This window comes from Cryptomeria japonica, chromosome 7 (assembly GCF_030272615.1).
Source record: "Cryptomeria japonica chromosome 7, Sugi_1.0, whole genome shotgun sequence".
Lineage (NCBI taxonomy): Eukaryota > Viridiplantae > Streptophyta > Pinopsida > Cupressales > Cupressaceae > Cryptomeria > Cryptomeria japonica.
In genome coordinates, this window is record NC_081411.1 from 831606252 (window position 1) to 831630007 (window position 23756).

At 35.2% G+C, this 23756-nt stretch overlaps 1 protein-coding gene across 8 annotated transcripts in view; it reads left to right on the forward strand.

The window, feature by feature from the left end:
• LOC131074297 (TOM1-like protein 4) overlaps positions 1-23756 on the forward strand; it is a 59188-nt gene that overhangs the window by 17545 nt on the left and 17887 nt on the right. For all 8 annotated transcript variants that reach the window (XM_059207838.1, XM_059207839.1, XM_058010890.2 and 5 more), the window contains 3 exons: positions 19617-19730; positions 21535-21698; positions 21908-21989. In XM_059207838.1, coding sequence (XP_059063821.1) covers positions 19617-19730; positions 21535-21698; positions 21908-21989 — 360 coding nt within the window. The remainder of the gene's footprint in view (positions 1-19616; positions 19731-21534; positions 21699-21907; positions 21990-23756) is intronic.

The window sequence follows — 23756 nt, forward strand, 5'->3', positions numbered from 1 at the left end:
AGCTTGTTTGTTGTCATTCAGATTTGTTTCCTGGAGCACTTTGGATATATTGCTCATATAATGAATTGTATGTCTTTGTCTGAGTAAAAATTACTATATCAGTTATAAATTAAAAATCCTATATCCTATATCTATATCTATATATATTATATATGTCTTTGGATGTTTAGTGTTGTGGTAGAAACACTTCATTGGTGAGGTGGCCAGCAAGGTTCAAACACCTGCTGGGCCATTGAGCTTGCAAGCCTTGTGCCTTTGTTGGGCTATTGAGCTTGTGGGTTTGAACAAGTGAAGTGTAAATGATGGCTTCGCAGAAATGGCCTCGTTAGAGGAGATCCTTTGTAAATGGTTTCTTTGGGCTCAGACCAAGCTAAAAATCCGAGTTTCCTCAATCAAAAAAATATGTATTATATATTATATTGAAAAATAAATATATACATTATTTTTAATTTATAGTCTATTATATAACCATTAATACATATTAATAGTCTATAATAGTTTAAATTTTAAAACTATGTTATAGTATTATAATCTAGCTTACCTAGTGATGTGTCTTCGTCCCCTAGCCATTTGAGGGATGGGGGGACGCCCCCTTGCTGTCCCAGCTACACCAAAAAACCTAGGAATCGCTAGGAAATGCTAGGAAACATCCCCAGCTGTTTGGGGATGGCTTGCCTGCTCGGTTTCCTCCATCCCCAAAATAGCTAGCTGTCCCTCGGGCTTGGAATGATTCTAGGCTTTACCGAAAAAAAGAAAGTTTTTTCTTAGTTTTCTTTGCTCCACTGGTCTGTGGATGGTCTGTGGGGGGGCCACAAGAACTTCTAAACCACAAAAGAACCCTAAAATGACATAAACCAAACCAAAACACCAACCCAACAATTATAGCTAGCTGGGCTACCATTGGATGATCCACTTCTGCTAGAGGGTGATAGTGACTCAGATAGCTCGAATGAGGCTTAGTTTCATAGACTATTGTATTTTGATGTTTGAAACTTTTAGATATTGATAGACCATGGTTTTTTGATGTTTGAGACTCCTGTTATAGCATCCCCAAAACACCGTTGAATGTAGATTATAAACTATAGGGGTTTGCTCCTTCCTTGTCAAAGTGCCATCTATAAAAGTGCATATTAGTTATAATTTTAGAGTTAGTGCATGGTATGAATTATATAATTGTTCACATCAGAATTCATGGGGCGAGGGGTGTGCAGAGAGCTGGAGTCATATCAAAGCCGCTATTTAGAGCAGATTTGCCAGCTGCTTCGACCCTATCTCATATGCCCCCCACGATTTAGGATGATTGAGGCCCTTTCAAATTCGGTTGCTGACCGCCATTGCTCCTTCTGCTCTCTCTATTTAGGGATTTTCAGAGGTCGGAAAGAAAACTAAGGGACAAAATAACAATCTATTTTCACGTTGATTCTACTTGGACTTTGATTCCATCTCGGATTGGCCCTATTTTTGATCAATTCAGTAATTTCACAAGTTATTCTAGGGTTTTGCGGGTTTTGGCAAGAACTTTTTTTGCCTTTTTTTTGTTTTTTAACATGATTTAAATGTGAAAAATTGTTGAAAATTGGGTTAACGATTTTTTTTGCGAATCAAGATTTTTTCAGGGAAGAAATCGGCTTGCTACACGATTCGCGATTAATCAATCATAATTGCATTTTTTTGCAGATTATTGCTTCTTTGCTTTGAAGTACTCTACTTTTACTCCTCATCTCAAAAGTGGACTCTTTTGTGCATAATTTATCAAATTCCCATCTTAGACTGCTAGGTCCCTTCATGACCAAGGACTTGTTTCCACACTAAATTTTGGACATTTCAGATTTGTCATTCTCTAATCAAATTTTATTGAACCACTATGGTCAGAAGGCCCCAAAACCCCAAGAACAATTTCCTTTCATTGAAAGCAGACTTCAGATCCAAGCATTTTCATGTTTTGAAGTTGTATGGGTTATATTTTTGGATTTGAAGCCTTGCATCATAAAATATTATTATTATTATTTTTTCCCTATAAGGTTTGTCACTGTATTTTGGTGCAAACATTTAAAAAATAAATAATGGTAATAATATCCATGTTGTATTAGATTGATAGTTGCACTCAAATATCAAAGCAATAACCATGACTAATCACCACATAATGTTAATCAAAATATCACATCATCTCAAGGAGACCAAGAATGGGGGATGTTATAGAAATCCTTTTGGGAAGATCAATGACATAAGAGCTCATTAGTTTAAGAACGATCTCGTTGCCTTGTTTCCTAGTTATTTTCCAAGCATTGAGGATTATCTTTCAAAGGTCAAGTTTCTAAGATTGCAATTATAGGATTTGGAAGCAAATAGAAGGTAAATAGATGATCCATTCTATTCTAGCCAAGATGGAGAGACCTTTTTATGTTATTGTATTCACCTTTTACCCCACCTGAAATGTTTAATGAGCAAAATTCATAATGCCATCTTTTGATAAATTTTGTGAGTTATTTTTGAGGGCTTAGGATAGGCTCATTCAAGTTGTGGCAATTTCTACAAAGCTCTTTAAGAGCCAAGCATTGGTTGCAAATCATTTTGAGGATCCAAAGAATAGTAAGCAATTATTTAAAGGTTGATAAGGACCTCGTTCCAAACCTAGTTAAGATTCTTTTCTGTCCAAGCCTTCGAAATAAAGAATTCTACTAAGCATTGATCATTTTGTGGAAAAGATGGTTTCTTGGATTCAAATTGTTGGGACAAGGTAATAGTTTTGGAAGAAGTGATGAAGAAGGACAAGATTTAGATTGGCAAGCCTTGTCATTTCCATCAATTTCTTCAAAAGATAGAACAAAAGCAATCTTTAAAAATGCTTATACCTTAACACTTAAACAACATTAATCAAGGAGGAGTAAATTCTAATCTCTGAGATTTTAGTTACAGCCAATTCAATAGATGAGTTTTCTAGCATTAATGAATGTAACATGTCACAATGTTTTGTGAGAATTTCTTGTCTTTTAGAAGTCTTAGGATCAAATACAACCGACATGAAAGATGTAATGAGTAGAATGATGTTTTATATTTTCTTGCCTTTTCAACCTAAGTTATCGATTCGGGTACGGATTTAGGTACGGATTCGTGGATTTGGCAAAATTTTTTTTGGTATGGGTACGGGTACGAGTACATTCGTACATATATATATTTTTTAATTTTATATATACATATATATATGTTTCCATGCATTTCATGCATCATAAGGGGCAAAATTAGGGTTTAGATTAAAAAATACTGGAGAAGGTGTTTTTTAATTGTTTTTTGTGTTTTTATGACCCGTGGGCCTTGTTTTTGGGAACCCACGGGCCTTGGTTCTCCCGAGTCTGCTCAAGTTCTCCCTAGGTTCCACTTGGGTCCTGCCCAGGTGGTTGGGTTCTCTATGCCATAGAGAACCCACAGATAACTCAACCACTTGGGCAAGACCTGGGTGGAACCTATAGAGAACCCGGGGAGAACTAGGACCAGGCAAGAACTAGGACCCGGACCTAGCCTATTTTGCCAAGAACCGGTATCTTAATTTTCAACAAATCATGTCACCATCCATCGTATATCTCATATTGATGGAGGTAGGTCTAATGATTTTTTCCCACATAGTGCATTTGATAGAAAATTGCAAGACCTTGAATTGGTTGTTACTTCTAAAAGGGTGACAAAGCTTCTTAATTGTGTAAAGTTTGGTACTTTTGATCTCTCACTCTTCCAATGCAATTATTGCTTATGTTGATGGATTGAGCAAGTTAAAGCACGAGCATAATGGGCATTTTAACTTTTGATACCTATAGCATTTGAGCGCATATAAAATGGTCAAAGATCTTCCTAGAATTTCTTGTTGTGGAAGAGCTTGTCAAGGTTATGTATGTGGGAAAATCACATGGAAGTGTTTCAGGAAGGAAAGGAATGGAGACTCAACTCCACTTCAATTGGTTCGAGGATAATTTTTACTTAAGGGTATCATTTTCAGGAGAAAAGCATGCACTCACTTTTATTGACGAATTCTCAAAGTAAACTTTGTAGTGTAAAAATGAAATCTTTGAGGATAACTTTGTTGTCTTTAAGGCCGTTGGTGAAAAGAAATATGGAATTCTTATTTAGTTGCTCATGAGAGACAATGGATGCATATGTGAACAATACCTTCAAAGATTTTTGCACCACACATGGGAAACAATTGCGACATATAGCTATCAATGTTTCTTTGTAGAATGATGCTATAGAACAAAAGAATCACTCATTGAAAGAAATGACAAATTACATGATTTGGGTCAAAAGATGGCTCCACGTTATTAGGTGAAGGCCATTAATTGTACAAACCATAGTTGAAAAACTTGGACTCAACAATAACTCGGCAAGCCCAAAATTTTTAAAAACTCGGTACTCAGCAAAAGCTCGAGGAAAAACTGGGCAATAACTTAGCAAATTTATCAAACATTTGAAAATATAATTTATGTTTTAAATATTCTTCAAAAACACACATATATGTTGAATTTGTATAACATATTGAAGAGCATAGGATTATATTGAGAATCAGTATAATACGATTCTTTACTTTTTCAAACTTAATACCATAATTATACCAATTGCACAATATCATTCATAAGAACACACGATTTTATGTGGAAACCCTAATGGGAGAAAACCACAGAAAAATATTTTTTTATATAAACTTGTCTTACAAACTTTTTAGGCACCAATCCACAGGAGACACCAATTCCCTCAATTCGTAGGCACCAACCCCCACAGCTAAGCACCAACTTAGCGAGAGACGCCAATCTCCTTTAGGAAGCACCATCTTCCAAATCTTCAATGGATGATAGTCAATTCAATGTCCTTTATAAGAATCTTAATCACATGCGCAAATACTTCCCTTTTAAATCTGCATAAACTCTCTTATCAAATTTGATTATCTTTTTTCACAAATTTGATGCAATCTCTTTCATTTACTTTTCTTCTTTAAATCTGCATGCACGCTATTCCTAATTCTGCTATGAATGATGCTAAAAATCTGCTCTTGAATCTCCTTGAAAGGTTTGCTATAAATCTGTTTTAGGTCTGTTTCAGGTCTGCTATAGATCCTCCATAAATCTTCTGCTCTTACTTTCACCGATTTATCATCTCTTCTGCTTCATGAATCTGCTATGTTCTTCTTAATTTTTTTTTTGCAAATCGTTCACATATCTGCTCAGAGCCCTTTGCACATTTACCTTATTAATTCTGTTTTTAAATGATGTTCATTTATGTTTCTCTTCAAATCTGCATTAGCTGTCATGTTCAAGGTCTGCTCTCAAATGGATTGCATTTACTTACATGTGTCTTGATGATTTTCCTTCTATTTCACACAAACTCTGCTCCAAGTTTGTTGTATATCTGCTTTAAATTCTCATTACAAAACTTCACTATTCCTCCACCTCTCAAATGCATACATATATTATCTTCTTCAGAAATTTGTTATATCATACTTAACACAATTTTTTTTCCTTAATAAAATCTGCTTGCAGCTAAATCGTTTTTGCTCTGAATTTGAATGACTGCTTTTTTTTCCATGCCTGCAACTTCATCTGTTTTGCTTTGAATAATATTACATTTATATCCTTATGTCTCTATGAAGAGAGACAGCCTTTTGAATAGATATAACTCTTTAAAAAGACATCCCTTTTTGTTAACATATGATTGCTGCTTTTTCAAAACTAATTCCCAATCCCTTTTAATCTCTATTCAAATGCTGACTTTTTCTTTGTCTTATTCTATTTCGTCTTGTTCTATTTTTGTCTTAGTTACAAAAAAAGGTGGTCAGCCAAATCTAATTTAAATGTTTATTTTATTCCAGCGCTGACCTTGTATACATATATATGTATGTTACTTGGCCTTTATAAATAATCATGAAGTCAGCCAACATAGGAACTTTGTCTTGCATATGATGAAGGCACTGGCATGAACAGGTTGGCTAGCATTGATAAGGAGTTTAAGTGTTGCCTGTTGTGACGTTTTCACACATCGGCCCATTGCAAATGGGGACCCCCACTTTTTTGCTTGTAGGTTAGTTCTTTTTCTTAGTTTGCTTAGCTGGGCAGTAGTTACTTTATTTGTTAAACTTAACCTTTTGCTTGTGAGGATACGGTGCCTTGTCGTCAGCATGTCATCAAGTCAGCATTTCCATGTCTTGGACTAAGATGAGTAATCAACCTCCATGTTCCCTTCAGTCAAAAAATGCTGAAGTGTGGGATAAGAGTTAGGATTCTCGAGAGGCTAGTTTAGAGCTCAAATAGCTTTTAGTGCTCAAGTGTTAGATGAGAGTCAAGAGCTTCATTGAGCAAGGATTCACCATGCAACCCATAGGTTTAGTCATGAGACAGGTTTTATGAATGATGGGCAACTCTCAAGTAAGTGGAATTGCCTCAAGGGTTGGGTGAGATCGAGATAATTCGATCAAGACTTGATGATGAAGGGTGAATATCAAATTTTTTTTTTATACAAGTGTGGAAGAAAGCAAAAGTGCTCATTTTCCTTGACCTCAAGGAACCCACGACCTCATTTCTCATTTTCCTTGACCTCAAGGAATCCACGACCTCACTTCTCATTTTCCTTGACCCCAAGGAATCCACGACTTTAGGCTCTTGAGTTGCCCAAATCCATGATGATCAATCTTCCAAGTGTTAGGCGAAAGACATATTTTGTTGAAGCTTTAAATGATTTCAACAAGGGAGATCATCTCCTATTAAACTTGCAACAACTACCTTTTACTTGGTGAAATCAATGTTGAAGAAAGAAGTGATCTTGAAGAAAATGAGTAAAGGCGTCCTTGAGTGCTCAAATTCCTTGACCTCAAGGAATCCACTATGTCACTTCTCAATTTCCTTGATCCCAAGGAATCCACGATTTGGGGAGTCTTGAAAGATATGTGAGACGAAAGTTGCCTTGATTGAATCTATCCTTGGATTTTCAAAATTTGCAATCAAAGTGATCTCAAAGATGAAAACAATTTAATGCCTCAATGAAGCAAAATCAAAAAAGATGAAAGTGAAGAATGATTGAAGGAGATGAAGGGCTCATTTTAATTGACCTCAAGGAATCCACAATGCTACTTCTCATTTTCCTTGACCTCAAGGATTTTCAAAAATTGCAAACAAAATATCTTTGATGGAAATAAGAGGAAGCTGGAATTATCATCGAAGTTGAAGGAGGAAGTTGAGTGTTATGCTCAAATTCCTTGACCCCAAGGAATCCACGATCTTAGGGTGGAAGAAGAACATTTTTCCTTGGAGTCAAGGAATCCAAGAAATTGGGAGTGAAAATCAATCTTGCCTTTTCCTTGGCTGAATCAACAACATGAAAATGAAGTGATCAAGTTTATCCATGAATTGTTGGAATCCACAACCAGCAAGCGAGGATTCCTTAACCTTAAGGAATCCATGACCTAGGGCAGGCATGAAAAGTAATAAAATATGAAAGGGAGCAGACCTAATTCGCACAACAGTCCTAAAAGCAGAGCAGAACATTTGATTGAATGTGAATTGTGTGTTGGAAAATTGAAGCGCTTGACCTTTTACTTGTACCCCTAATACTCGCCAAGGTGGAGTTTAGGCCTAAAGTTGACCTTGAAAAAGAGAACTAAACCCTTTAAAACATCAAAGCAAAATCATTATTCTAGGTTGGCCCTAATTCAAGGATAATTCCAAATTTTAAAAAGGGGGCAAAGTAAATGATTTACAATGCAGGTCGGCCAAATAAGGAGGGGTTAATTTCAACGTTGGATTCCTATAAAGGGAGATATAATTTCATTCCAAGAACAACAATTACAATTCATTTCCCAGCTAATTAAAAGCAAAGCGAACATCAGGAGCAGACATCTTTCAGGCCAATTTTTGTCAGACTTTCCCAGCGACTTCCTTCCATATTCAAAGCAAATTCGATCTATAAAAGACCACATCAGAGGTGAATCAGAATTAGGAGCAGATCAGAGCAGCGAACCTAAGACAATTACCTTGCAACTTTAAAAAAGCGAATTTCATCAGCATTCATCAAGAATCAAGGAAAATTTGCAATTAGACCTGACTTTGGCAAATTTATCCAGCTACAACATTCTGATTTGAGCATAATTTGATCAGATTACAAGTCAAGCAATATCAGTTCCAGCTTTGAGATTAATGACCAGATTTGAAAAGATTTTAGGAAGTATAAATTTTGTGTAAAATTGTTTCCAGTTCTGGTGTTTTGATTTTAGGAATGATGAGGAAGGAGACATTGAGGAAGCAAATCAGAGATGAAAGACTTCACCCCCAAAGATGCAAGATCAAGCTATCCAAGGAATTAAATAGAGGAACTCAACATCAGCATGCTCAAAGCAAAGACAAGGAACACTTCAGGAAGGCAAGGAAGATCACCAATGTAAGAAGAGATTAATGAGGATTGCTTCACAAGGAGGGATTCTACATGCAAATACACCACATACATATGGAGATACTTCCCCACATCAAGGTGAGCTATCCAAGCACATCATAAACAAAGGGAGGATCCAACATAGATATCATAGAGTCTACATCGACATCATGAAGGAGAGAGAAGAAGAAGGATTCCCGAGTATGAAGGAGGATAAGTGAAAGTGATCAAATCAGATAAGATGATGCAATTTGCGGATATCTCTCACCATCATCACATTTATCAAGGAACAATTTGAAGTGTAGAGTATCAAGAAATATTGCCCAAACACAAACACTTGTGATGAGTTACAAGGAGTAGGCTGAGGTGGCACCTAGTCATCATCTACCCAATCACATCACTCCAAGTTAAAGTGTCCATATTCAATGTAGTTGACTCATCCAATGAGGAGGATAACTGCCACATGTGGAGGCACAAAGTTCAATGTATCTAACCTCATCACTCATTGGTCGGCATTCAAAGGACATGTGTCCTATCCATTGCAATTTCCTTATTGGTCAAGAAAGAGTTTGTTGTAACAAACCCTAATTAGGGTTTTACTGTTAAATCTTGGCCATTGATTTGAGAATTAATTTGAGCCTTCGAAATGTAAAGAGCTCTCTATATAAGGCTCAGTCTCTTCATTTGTAAAGGTTAATAGTTGATCAATAGATAATAGTTGGTAGTAGAAGCAATCAATAGTTAGCAATTAGTAGTAGAATAGAGTAGCAGAAAAGGGATTGTTGCCAAGACTTTGTTGCAAGAAACACATTATTTTCATTGAAGATATGGTGAATTTCATGTGTTGATTCAATATTTTGCATGGTCTCTACTTCACATTTGTTTTGATGTTGATCAAATGGATGGACGATCTTGTTGCTGATGAATGGTGAACCTATGTGCATACCACTTGGAGTTTGTTGATTGCAAATTGCAATGCATGGTCAAAGTGAACTTAATTAAAAGCTTAACTTCAATCATTGTATGCTCATTGTTCATAATGTTGGTGTGCATGGGTGATTGAAAATCCTTCTCTATCCTTAGAAGATTGCACCTTCTTTGTGTAGTTGTTCTCGTATGGTGAAGCAAACTTGGTTTGATTGCACCTAATCAACAGTCATTTCTTACATTCTTAGAGCAGCGTAGTCTTTCTCAACCCTTTATCCTTTAGCCTTTTTTCCAAGTTAGTTTGAGATTCCACGTTCTAGCAGAGTTCAAGTAAAATGTAAATCCCCTTTGTTTCCAGCAAAATCACATCATATATCAATGAGTCTATCCATGTATAAAGTCAAGACTTGACTATCAAAACCGTGGAGTCGTCTCGTTTGATCACATAGTTTAGCATCTGAGAGGTCTTTGTTCTAGAGAGGATAAGATACTTTGTATTTTATTTTATGTCGCATGAGGTCATAAAAAACACATCAACACTGCCATTTGTAGATATCTTCACACACCTAAATATAGGTGATTAATATATATATACATGCCTTAGTCTTAGGCATCAATAATAGTGGGTTCGTATAGAGTTCATCCCCTTCATAATTGGTTAAATGTTTTTCTATTTGAATGCTGATAAAAGGAGGTTGGCCAGCATGCTTGAGTAATGATTAGTAGCCTTTGGCCAATCCGTTTGACATCCATGACTCCATTCAACTATCTTGTCTATTCACTTTGGCATCCATGACATCAATGACAACATCTTGACATTCTCTCATATTCCTTCGACATCAATGACAATCAATTTCAACACATATTACTAATTTCTATCATATGTAAATCAAAATTTGAATTTAATAAATATGTACCATAGAAAAAAACAAGTTCAACCTTTGAATACATATTAATTCAAGTTTTGATAAATTATAAATTGTCAATTTCATCTACCACTAAAGCTCAATCTGATGGATTTTGGATGTTATGAGTTCCAACTAATTTATTGTTTTGTCTTATCCATTTTTTGGGCTTGGAACGACCTACAAATTTTCCATTTATTTATATTTACCTTGAAACCCTAACAACTAACATAGACAATCCATGGTGTTTTAAATTTGCATGTTCAATATCAGGTAAAGTAAGGGTTAAAAGGTTTAAAAACCTTTGTAATCAACCTTGTAATTGTGTGTGCTGTTGAGACCTAAGTCGTGTTGAAAATGTTAGGATTCGTGAAATGTGAATTCCACAAGCCCAATGATCTTCTGCAAGAATACCTGTCACACATAAAGAGAGAATTGAACAACAAAAAAATGAAGACAAATAACAATAATTGAATTGCTTAAGTTACAATGAAGGATATGAAATCCTTATAAAGAAATCTAACTCTAAAGATAGAAACCCTAAATGGTGGAGTCTACAAGATAGATTGAGAGTTTGAAACACAATGCATGAATCAGTCATGCATGCACAAATAGCATAATAGACTAATTAATGCATGAAACTCTCAAAAATCTAAACATAGTTTGCTTTTCCTAGTTTGCATTATGCATGGAGATAAATATTAATTAATAATTCGTAATAAATTAATTAACTAAATAATAAATTATTTAGTGAATTAATGCAATTAAGTGAATAATTAATATATAAATTATTTATTCCAACACCCCCCTGAATGCACAACTGGGGAGAGAGGCAAAAAAGATGAAGGAAAAAAGCATGCAAAGATGAATGCAAGATGGGTCCCGACATAAAGTCTGATGAGGTACCCATGAACAAACATGGAAGTTTCTCAAAAACGGAGCAAAGGAGAAAACCCTGAATGGGAACAAAACTCCTCTCCAAAAGAGAAATAAAAGAGGAGCATGAAGAAACATTGAAGCATGAAGATACCCATGAACAAACATGGAAGTTTCTCAAAAACGGAGCAAAGGAGAAAACCCTGAATGGGAACAAAACTCCTCTCCAAAAGAGAAATAAAAGAGGAGCATGAAGAAACATTGAAGCATGAAGAAGCTGCAAAACTCTGTCGTAGAATGATTGCTATGATGTTGAAAAAAGAACCTCCAGAAATAGGAATGCAAGAGTGTCGATATAGTAAGTGTTCCATCTCATCGAAATGCATGGGTAAATGGCCGCATCTCCTAGTACATAGGAACAAATATTGAATACATAGCTAACTCCAACGTGAAACCAAGGAAGCATTAGCACCAACAGTAGAACCCCCCCCATAATGTTGACAAGTGAGCAGTATGACAGGTACATTGAATTTGAATGCTATTCTCCATGATGCTAAAAAATGTAGAGATTTAAGACAAGAAAGATGGAGCTCAGATCACAGGAGGGCAGAATAGGACCAGAAAAAACACTGTTGACTTCGGAAGGAAGAGATAGTGGGCTGGTAATCTATCTGCAAAAATGGACCCGAGATTTGGATAGAGCTCTGAATCATCTTTCCAACGATATCTTGTTTGCAAAAACCAGAGTTCGGATGCACAAGATATGCCCCCGGGAGTGCAAACAACAACTTCTGACTTCAACTGGCAAAAAAACTTGCGAAATGAAAAAATCAGAAAAAAGTACTTCCATATCTAGATAGAGCTCGGAAAGAGCTTTCCAACGATATATGGTTTGCCAAAAAACGCCTCCGTATGCTCAAGTTATGGCCAAAACAAAAAACACCTCTTTTAAGCCACAAAGAAGGTTCAAAGGGCCATGCATGCTGACTATACTGCCGACTGTACCGTTGACATCAGCATGACGTCAAGCTGATGTCAGAGCTGATGCAATGTACTTTTTCTGCAAAGGGTTGACTTTTTTTAAAATCTAAGTTAGCGGTTCGGGTTCGAAGAACCTGGTACGCTGGTAAGGCAAAATTTTGAAAAGGGGTTTGGGTTCGTTAGTACAAAAACATGTAAATTTGTTTTATATATTTTGATATTTGTGGAGCCTATAAGCATGAATTAAAATTTGCATGTCACATAGCATCATATAAACAACAAAACAAACATAAGCTTGTAATCATAGCACCATGATGATACCATAATAGCATCATGTACATCAAGTTTAATATCAAAATGACAAAATATTCAAGTATTATTGTTTCAACTTTCAACAATATAAAGTTTAATCATCAAATGGATCATCTAATTCATCCTCCTTGTCCTGCTCTTCCTCTTCTTCCTCCTCCTCCCCATTGACATTGACATTGACATTGACATTGACATTGACATTGACATTGACATTGACATTGACATTGACATTGACATTGACATTGACATTAGATGAGCCAATGCCACTTGCACTTGCACTATAAGTTGGCTCGATATCCGAGTCATCATGCAAGAAGTTGAGAAGCGGGAGCATCCAAATTAGTATGCTCTGGCTTTATATTGTAGTCACGTTGTTTGTGTTAAAGAAGACGTAGGTTGGAATGCACATATACTAAACCACCTCTGGACGAACCACCCGGGTTCGACTTGGGTTCGACTGGGTTCGACCAGGGACGAACCACCTCTGGGTTTTTTGAACCCTGGTCAAACCCAGTCTGAACCGGACCCGAACCAGGAACCCATTCGAACCAGGATCGGTACCAGGGGGGTCCAAGGGCGAACTTGTAACAACATGCACCAGGAATCTTTTTGTAACAACATACACCAACTTGATTTTTTTTAAATTTCTTTTTTTTTATAAACCTAGCAATCAAATTATTTTTTTACCAGCTAGTTGAATTTTTGTTTTTGAAAATATTTCTAATGTAGGTGCAGGTACGACTGTACGGGTTTTCGTGCCTCAAAAAACGTGCCAATAAAAAATATGCCCTAGATGCCCCTGTCACTGAAAATAGGCAAATTATATATCAAAATTCATGGAATCAGCCTTCTGAATCCAACTGTGAGGTCCTTTTGGGGCCAAAAAGCTCCAAATTTTAAGGTACTCTTTGGAACAAAGAAAACCCTTGAACTTTGAACCCTTGCAAAATGGACTTCGTGTATCCGTTTTCAGCGAAACAAAAGGTGATCCTGACTTTCTCGAGCCTTCTGGAACTGATTGTGTAGTCTAAATTAACCCAATATGAACAATTTGCTGTGCATGCAAATAATCTCCAAAAAAAGCGAGCAGGAATCTTCAAATTTGGAGCTCTGATACCATGTTAGGATTCATGAAATGCGAATCCCACAAGCCCAGTGATCTTCTACAAGAATACCTATCACACATAAGAGAGAATTGAACAGCAAAAAAATTGAAGACAAATAACAATTTTTTAATTGCTTGTATTGCTTATTGTTTAAGTTACAATGAAGGATATGAAATCCTTATAAAGAATTCTAACTCTAAAGATAGAAACCCTAAATGGTGGAGTCTACAAGATAGACTGAGAGTTTGAAACACAATGCATGAATCAGTCATGTATGCACAAATAGCATAATAGACTAATTAATGCATGAAACTCCCAAAAATCTAAACATAGTTTGCTTTTCCTAGTTTGTATTATGCATGGAGATAAATATTAATTAATTATTTGTAATTAATTAATTAATTAAATAATAAATTATTTAGTGAAATAATGCAATCAAGTGAATAATTAATATAGAAATTATTTATTCCAATAGAAAATCCTTAAATTGTGTTCCAAAAATGTAAACAAGACTCTTAAAAAATTATGTTTGGCGACACTTGGTTTTTATAAGAATTTTGGTCAGGTTTTTCTCGATTTTTGGTGAAAAAAATGTGTTTTGGAGAGTTATCAAGGCAGAATCTCAATGAGTTGCAAAAAAAATTGGTGCCGAGTTTTACTACAAGTAACTTGCTATCGATTTAGGTGTGTGAGTACTTAGAGTTTTACAAGCATGGTACAAACCATATTGGACAACTTTGGTGAACTTAAGACCTTTGGTGAAGAGCAATATGGATTTCTTATTTAGTCGCTAATGAGAGATAATGGATGCATATGCAAACACTACCTTCCAAAGATTTTTTTCACCAATCATGGGAAATTATTGCAGCATATAGTTTTGTACTCTACTTTGTAGAATTACATAGAATAAAAGAATCACATATTGAAAGAAATGGCAAATTGCATGATTTAGGTCAAAAACAACTCCACAATATTATTAGGCAAAGGCCATCAATTTTGTAAGTTATATCGAAAGCACAATCATTACTAGCTAAAGCAAAACATAAGAACAAAAGAAGCTATGAAAATTGATGTGTCTTTGCTCTTCTTTGTGGGCTTTTGTGAGGATGTAAAGGCCTATTGTATTTTTTGTATGAAGTATTGTTGAAGTATATTACAGGTGGGATGCTTAGGTTGATGAATACATTTCAATTGATGAGCCAACATCGTCACCTTCAATTTTCTTGCAGATGCTTCTACCTTGTCTTCTTTTGAATATGATGACTTATTGCAAGATGAAGTGGAAGGACAACATGTTTCACCACTTTCCTTGCCAGCTCCTATTGTATTGCGTTTTCTAAGAAAGAACCAAAATTACTTAACAAGGATGTAGTCAACAAACTAGAATATGATGAAGCTATGGTAGACAAATATCATTTACCAATGAAGAATGATAATTGGGACTTAAGATTTCTTCTAAAAGGATATAAATTGGTTGATGTAAGTAGGTATATTCAATTGGACCATAGTTACAAGATTCAAACTTGTCTAAAGACTCGACACATTGATTTTTGTCCCAGATTTTTACTTCACCTTCATATTCGATCTAGATTTGACAAATAGAGAAAATGTGAAATATAGAGATTTTTAAGGATCTGAAACTTTAATCATTTACCCTTCAATGAGTAAACTTTAAAGACACTACAAACTAATCAAACAAAAACTACATCGATCACATACACAAGTATACATTGATCACATAAGTATAAAAGCAGATTTTAGTTGAAGGGATCAGCATTTTTAAATATATAAATATTGTCAAATGTATACAAAACTCAATGATTATGAAACCCATGGCATCAAAACAAACATCAAACTAAAAGTTTATGGCATCTAAGACAGGTCCTCAATGATTATGCGGCCATGATATCTACTTGTGTATCAGTGACATCAACATCTATTCTCCTCTGCCATAGCTACTACTTTTGCCACTAGATCAGCTTGATCAACCCATCCAAGTTCCTCTTTGCTGAAGTCAAGATCCTCAATCTTGGTGATTCAATTTGATTGTTAATCAATCTTTTCTAAAGTGATGGGAGATAAGTCAATGCCCATGATTTGTTTGAGATAAAGGTAAATGGTTGTAATGAACATAAACAAAATCATTCAACCTTTGCAATGACAATATGTTGTTCTTCTTGGAGTGTATATGCTCAAATATACTCAAATTGCATTCGTGCATTCACATCGTTTAACGATTGCAATGTACTTATGTGTCTCATATGGGACAATGTTTATCCTTAACATCAACATAAATGGACTTAACAGCTTCTTTGGTCCAATCCCTAATGGCTTCTTTGCTCCAATCCCTAATGGCTTCCGTGGACCAATCTATTCTCATATTTATAATCCATTGCATGCTAAGAACAACTAAAGACTCCTTGAATTGCAATATTATTAAATATGAACATAAATAAGTGTGAAACAAAATAAACAAATAGAATGCAAATATGAACATACCCCTACAATCTCCTTCATCAGAAGCTAGAAGTGGTGCTTATTGACAGCCTAGTCAACCACGTAAACTCTTGCATTGGTCTTTAGGGTCTTAGCATCTAAAGATGTAGATCACCTCTTGCTAACAAACATGTGACTAAAGCAAAGATTGCAACCTGATAAAGTTTGTTGCAAATCGAGTTATTTTGGGGAGAGTCAACTCCTTGTTGTCTGTGTATTTTCTCATTGGGTTGAGAACCTAAGCATGGTTATATATGTATTTGGAAATGTTCTTTCTATGCTCCACACATGCTTGGTCCATGGGATTTTGCCAAGATCCTCCAACATAAGGTCGAGGCAATGGATAACACAAGGAATCCAAATTAATGATGGGTGCCTATCCATGAGAAGACTACTTGTAGAAACATATTTTCCTACATTATTTGTAACTATTTGTGCAACATTCTCTTCACCCACTTGGGCCAAGACTTGTAGGAACATATTTTTCTACATTATTGTAACTATTTGTGCAACATTCTCTTCACCAAAAGTCTTCAATTGCACTCCTTGTCGCATCTTGCTTGTCCTTTTTCCAACTCATGCTCCTAAGTGATGGTTGGAACCTATAGTAGTGCATGGTACAATATATGAATCTAATTTAGATCCATGAACTCTAGCTACCACTATCATTGTGACTACTCAAAGATCGAGAAAATGGAGGAATCAAAGAAGAGTCTCCATGAATGGCTGCCATCTTATTTTTCCATCTTTTTTAGTTCTTTCTATTGGTCAAAGGTTTTTAGTTGGCTTTGTGCTATGCACACAACTTCAAGAGGCTCAAGTGTATCTTGGCATGGTATTTGTATGAGGTGATATTTCAATCAGTTAATGCCTCCCCATTTTTTTGTCTTGCAATGTATACAAACTGACTCCACTTTTGTTTACCTAGGGATGGCATGTTTCCAATAAGGGTCCTTTCTAATTGGGGACAATATTTGAATAATTTATAAATATTAAGTATGCTGCAATAGCAAATAAATGGAAATCAAATTAACATTTAGGGTTTCTAGCTAAATTTAGATAAAAAGAATAAAATCAAAACAGTTAGGGTTCACAGCTATAAAATAGGGAAAACCAAAAAAATAGCTAGGGTTTGTACTTTTTTCCATGAATCTAAAACGAAAAAAAGATGCAGAAGCATGAAATACAAAAAAATTCAAAATATCAAAATACCTCTTCAATTTTGCTTCCACTTGATGATAGGCTGCTCCAAATAAATGGTGGGCTCTTTAAATGCACTAAGGGCTGCTGCAAATTTTCCCAACTATTATTCAATCAATGTTTGTTGCTCAACTTGTCCACAATTTTTTTCTTCTATGACATGTTATTTTGGCACTAGTACTTTTTCTTTTTTTTTCTCTTCCATGTGCTTGCAAATGAAATGAGTGTGCTTTTAGAGGTCATTTTAAGTGATAGGTGTTACCTTTTTTATTTATTTTTCCTCATTTTCTTGTTTTTTTGGCCTGTTATGACCAAGTCTAGCTAGCAAGATTCGCTAGGTTTGGCAAGTCTAGTAGACTGAACAAGTTTAACAAGACTGCTGGGCACCCAGGTCATGAGTCCTTGGGCCTTGTTTGATCCTATTCGACTGCCTTGGGACCTGCTGAGTCTCTACGAGTCCACACATGTCCTACAACTGTGTATTGGACCAACTATGGGGCTGATGGAATTATTGAAAAGTACCATTAGCTTTAGCCACTATATGAGACCAAGGCTTGCCCAGAAGCAAAAAGACTCTGTATACATTCCTTTGTTGCTTCACATGATTGGGTAATTCACCAGATGAACATAGCAAGTGCCTTTTGCTTGAAGATTTGTAGGATCACTGGGGTATGTTTAGGACTCTTCACTTATTTGTAGGCTTTGGAGGTTATTCTATGGCTCCAACCTTACCCTCAATGTTGGTGTCAGAAGATGGACATGATTTTACTTGAGTTAGAATTTTCTTGATGTCATTTAGACACAACAATGTACACAAAGAAGACTTATAGTGAAACACTTGTACTTTATGTTGATGATTTGATCATCAATGGGAGTTATTCCTCTTTGATTCAGGATTTCAAGTCAAGCTCCATGGAGCGTTTATTATGAGAAACTTGGGCCTTCTTCACCACCTGGTCTTCAAGGGATTCAATATGAGATTGGGACTACTATTGCTCAAACTGAGTGCACTTTGGATCTACTCAAATGTTTTTAGATGCTTGATTGTGAGCCAATCCTGATTCCCTTTTAGTGTGGAGTCATAATTTCTACCAAGTTTACTACACCTTAAGTTGATGTCACTTTTTAAAGGAAATTTGTAGGCTACCCTTTTTATTTGAGTCATGGATGCCTTAATTTATCCTTTTTTATTGGACTTGTCCCTTGAATCATGTAAGATCCACAAATTTTTTTTTACCTCACTATATTTGGGGTAAATTCAATATGGCATTGAGTATACTTCCTCTTCATTGGCATGGTTGGTTAGACATGGATTGTGCTGTAGATGTAGATGTTGATTGATCAAGAAGCAAACCAATATTTCATAATCTTCCTGCAGGTCAAAGTTTTGTGGAGCTGTCAGTAGCCAGAAAGCCCTTTGGGCACACCAGAATTTTGACATAGTTTGACATTCCACAAGAACAGCATACTAATCTTTGTGGTGAAAACCAGAGTGATATCCATATTGGTTGCAGTCCAATGGTGCACTAACACACTAAGTATATTAAGATCTATATGCACTTCATAAAATAGCTGATTCAGGATCATGCGATCGACATGCAGTATTATCTCATTAAGCATTTAGTTATGGGTGAATCTGTTTACAGTGACAAAGTATCCTCATCTTTGGATATAAGTGCAGAAGGAAGTGAATATAGATTATTCATTAATTATATTTATCTTTAGACAGGCTAGAAATAGTCTTAGCTGACTTCTATCCTATCTATATCACTTGTCTAGGTGGTTAAGTTCACTAAGCTTATTTGGGTTAATCTTTCTCTTCTGGAAGAAACATGTTGATACTTCCAGTTTTTCTTGAATGTTATTGTATTTATATAGACGATTGCTGGTAAAGATTGTGACATATTAAAATCATCTGTTATTGTGTGTGTGGTGATTGGTTGTGTGTGAGACTGTTTTTTGTGTGTTAGATTTGTTTGGGCGATAGTTGCCCTGGTCAATTAAGGGTTGTCTGTAAAATTTTTCAAAGTTTGCTACATGACAATTTTCACGAAGTTAACTACATGTGAATTTCCAGGCGTTATATGTCACTTCAAAACTCTGCATTTATGCTTAAGGAAGCAGCAGATATATTTTGTTTTGGGGTGTCGGTGATCTTGCTAAACTTAAATAAATAAAAATAGAAGTCCATCCATCTCAATTAAGTCTTAACATTATCCATAAGAATTAGTCATGATTCTTATATTGTGCATGGTTTCACAGCAAACTTTTATTTTTATTTGATTTTATCAACTATCCCATGGTTTAACTTAAATTATTGAACTTGGATTGGAAAGTTGAGCTTCCAAATTTTGTGTATCCCACTTTATTGTTTTTTAAAGGACTTTGTGATAAATTCTTCTCATGTTTGATTCAGGCAGACATGTATGTGAGAGACAAGATCCTGGTACTGTTAGATTCCTGGCAGGAAGCTTTTGGTGGTCCCAGAGGAAAATATCCACAATACTTCTGGGCGTATGATGAACTTAGGGTAAGACTCAAGAGCAAGTTCTACTTACAGTATGTAAAATTTTCTCTGTTTAAACAATTTATAATATTATTGTTATGAATGCACTCCATTATAATAATTCTTTCAGGTGCAACATAAAGTAATTGTTTTGCTTGATTTTCTTCCTCTTAGAAATGTAGAATGTGATATGCTGTTCAATTTTTAAGATTTTGTGGGTTAGCTTCTAAATTTTCCAGTTTTATTTACTGTTGGAATATCAGTCAAAATTAGCCAGCTTACATTTCAATTGATTGCATTTAATAGGCAGTGGTTTTTACTTAATTAATCGTAGCGTATTTGCTTCTGTACTTTTAAAATTTTCTATTGAACAAATTTTTAGTTTTCTTCTTATAATGTTCACAAATCTTAGTTTAAGTTGTCAAATGAGGGTTCTCCTTTGCATTTTTTAACTCGTTATAATATTTGTTTGACACATAAACATTTCCTCTTGTTTCTTCTAGAAATTGATTTGTGAGGCTCTTTGCAAACTATTGCTTTGAGGAAAGAATATCACTATAAATTTTTCTTTTCCTTAGCATATATTGCAAATGGAAAACCATCCTGATTCCTATCCTGTCCTTGTGCAATCGTGTATTATCACCCATGTGTCTCATACTCTCTGGGGAGTATGCCTGTACTATGATACTAAATATGATGGGTTCTTTCCTCCAAAGTTCCATACACTTGAGTCATTATATCCGTTAATGGTAGATTGTGCCATGAATTTCAGTGTTGTTGTTGTCATTATCAAACTGTGAAAGAGTTTTGACTTTGTCTGATTGACTGATAGAAGCCTAGAGATATTTGGATGCCTTTTGGGGTTACTAATATTAATAATCCAAATATTGAATGTATATAGAAAGGAGCAAAACCGTGGAAAACCTTGTAGCTCTCTGGCACACAGCATTGCTGATGCCTCCTTGGTGTCTGACTACCATGATCAACCATTGATACTACACTGATGTCACCCTGCTTGATCCTGGAGTGTTTCTGAGATGTGTTGATAACTGAAGAATGCTAAATACTAAGGAAGAAAGATTCAAATATGTTCATAACGTATAGATATTACATGGATACTATTGTCTATTCCATTAATCATGAATTGGGATATGCAGTAGTGTTTCAGCCTTGAGGTGTGAGATTGAGAAACTATGCATGCTTTAGTTTTAAAAGTGTGAATCTTGTAGTGTATGTAGCACAGTAGCATGAACACTGACTGATAAAGTATATAAGAAAGAAGAGTATGATAATGTAGTTTTGCAATTACTTAAAGAAACAATTATAAAGACTTTTCAGTTTTTATCTTCTCACTTGTGGTTTGCACAAACTGGATCTGTGTGGTGGAACTCTTCACATGTTAGAGTTTGTAGGTGAATATGCACAAATATGTTGAGATACTAAATGTGGCAAGTTGTTGACAGAACAACCGAGGATACATGTCATAAGATTGGGCAATGTCTTCCATGCTCGTGTTCATTAGTAGCACTTAAGAGTTTCTTTTTTAGTGTGAAAGGACTTAATGATGTAAATAGGAAAAACATAAATTGGTTTATGTTTCTTGCGTATGTTGCAAGACAGAAATAGATACTGAGGTACTCACATATACTGATTGTCTTCTTTATGATTGAACTATATAGGAAAGACCAAACTTGGTTCCTTTTATTTGTTAACACAATTAGAAGCAGTTCAGAAGTTTTCTTCTTGCACGTTTGGTATTTATATGCTTAAAATGCAGCAGCTTTATTACAGTTTTCAGATGTATGATAAGTAAATATGTCAAATGCAGCGTACAGGAGTTGAGTTCCCAGATAGGGTTGAACAAAGCGTACCTATATTTACTCCACCTCCAACACACTCAAGAACAGAGCTGTCCCAACCAGGTTATGGTATGCCAAGCCACATTGCATCAAGGCTTGATGAAGCAATGGCCTCTGATGTGCCACAGTTAAGGTAATTCATCTATGCAGTTTTTTATTTTCAAATATGTCAAATTTCATAGTATGAGCATTGGATGTCTTGTTCAATTCTTTGCTCAGAATCAAAGATATAGGTTGTTTTAGTTTGCTCTTTTTATTTGATATTCATTTTTCTTTCCTTTTCATATATTTCCTGGCCTTAAGGTTACTTCGTTTCTGACTTCAACACAATAAACTTGGCAGTTTGTCTGAGATAGAGTCTGCCCGTGGTGGAATGGAGGTTTTAGCTGAAATGCTCCATGCAGTGGATCCAAAAGATAAGAATGTAAAGTATTTCCAACCTACATATGTGGCATAAATATATACAAGTTACCATACATCATGAGGGAAACAAATCACATTATATGCTATTTGTCTCAATTTTCACACATGCACACACACAAACTCACTCACATTCACATACACAAACTCACACACAAGAACAAACATGCTCACACACTTGTACACTTAGTCACCGTGTTCGCCGAATTTTCGGCTTCAAGTTCGAAATTCGCAAAAATTCCTCCAAAAATTCGTAGGATAACAGGCAGAAGTTTTTGCCATTGCCGAATGACCAGTTCAAAGTTGCCGTCGAGAGGTATGAGGGCTGCGGAGGGGCCGTAGGTCAACGTGATGCCTGCCACCCTCGGTAGGGTTTGTAGACAGCTGTGTCAGGAGTCAAGGGATATAGAAGTTGCCCAATATAAACACTTTATCGTGCTTCTTCTCCAAAAGACTTTATAGTTTTATAAACCATACTTTATTGGGATGTAAAAGTTGGGGATATAAAGACTTTATAAAGTTGCCTAATATAAATATTAACTAAAATTAAAAAATTTAAGCAGAACTTAACAGATATAAAATTTAATATATTAACATTTACTATAAAAGGTGTCAGATTTAACATTTAATATATTAAAAATTAAATATTTTAGAATATTTAATTCAAATTTTTAATTATTTATATATAAACTTTGACAAATTAAAACTAAAATATATAAATTAAATTAAACAAATTTAATATTGTTTTTTCTGATATTTTTTAGATATATTATTTATATTTTCTAAAAATTCAAATTTTTATAAAGCTAATTTAATGACGAATTTTTTCCTCTTGCCGAATTTCATCCAAATTTGATTGTTGGCGAATTCGAATTCAAACTTGAACGCGGTGAGTTACCTTGTACACATGCATGCACACACACTTGGACACATACACATAGTCCATATTTGTTTGTAAAGTGCACCCTATATGTATGTTGATACACGTTCATTTCTACTTGTGTGTGCACTTGGACATAATAACATGTAGGGGTGAAATGTTTTGGAAAGAGTATAGATTGTGACATGCGATTGATGGAAGAAGATGGAGTGTGTCAAGATTTGCCGAAATGAGAGGGGGACAGTTATGAGTTTCTTAATGTAGGATGGGTGGTTGGTTTGGAACATTTGAAATTTTGATGCTATAAAATTTGTCATTGTTTTGAAAAAAATCCAAACTTCTAAGAATATTTTTAGAAATATGGGTCTCACTTTCTAGTTGTAGAAATTATCTCACCACCCAACCTTTATGTACGATATTCTTTGGGCTGTTAAATTTGAGTTAGATACAACATTTTTATATATGGCTCAGCATCCAGAATTTAAGATTCCAATGTTTGTACTCCTTAAATTGAAAAAACACTATATTTATTTGCAGACATTATTTCCACAGCCCATAATGTTATTATGCATTGCTTCTGGTTTTGGCTGTGTAAGTTTTTTTCCATGATGTTTAGGATCAAACTCCATGATCCATCATTAGGAAGTAAAGAGCAAGACAAGAGAAGACAAATGGATCATGTTTTGCTCTCTACTTCCTGATGATGAATCATGGAGTTTGATCCTAAATGTCAAGGAAAAAATGCAGAGTCGAATCAGAAGCAATGCACAATGACTTTATTTTCCAATGATGGGAAATATTTGCTGTGATAGTTCTGATGAATCATGAGAACACAAATAGAGTATAATAGTAGCCTTTAGGACAACATGGAGTTGATTAGGTGGAGAGAAC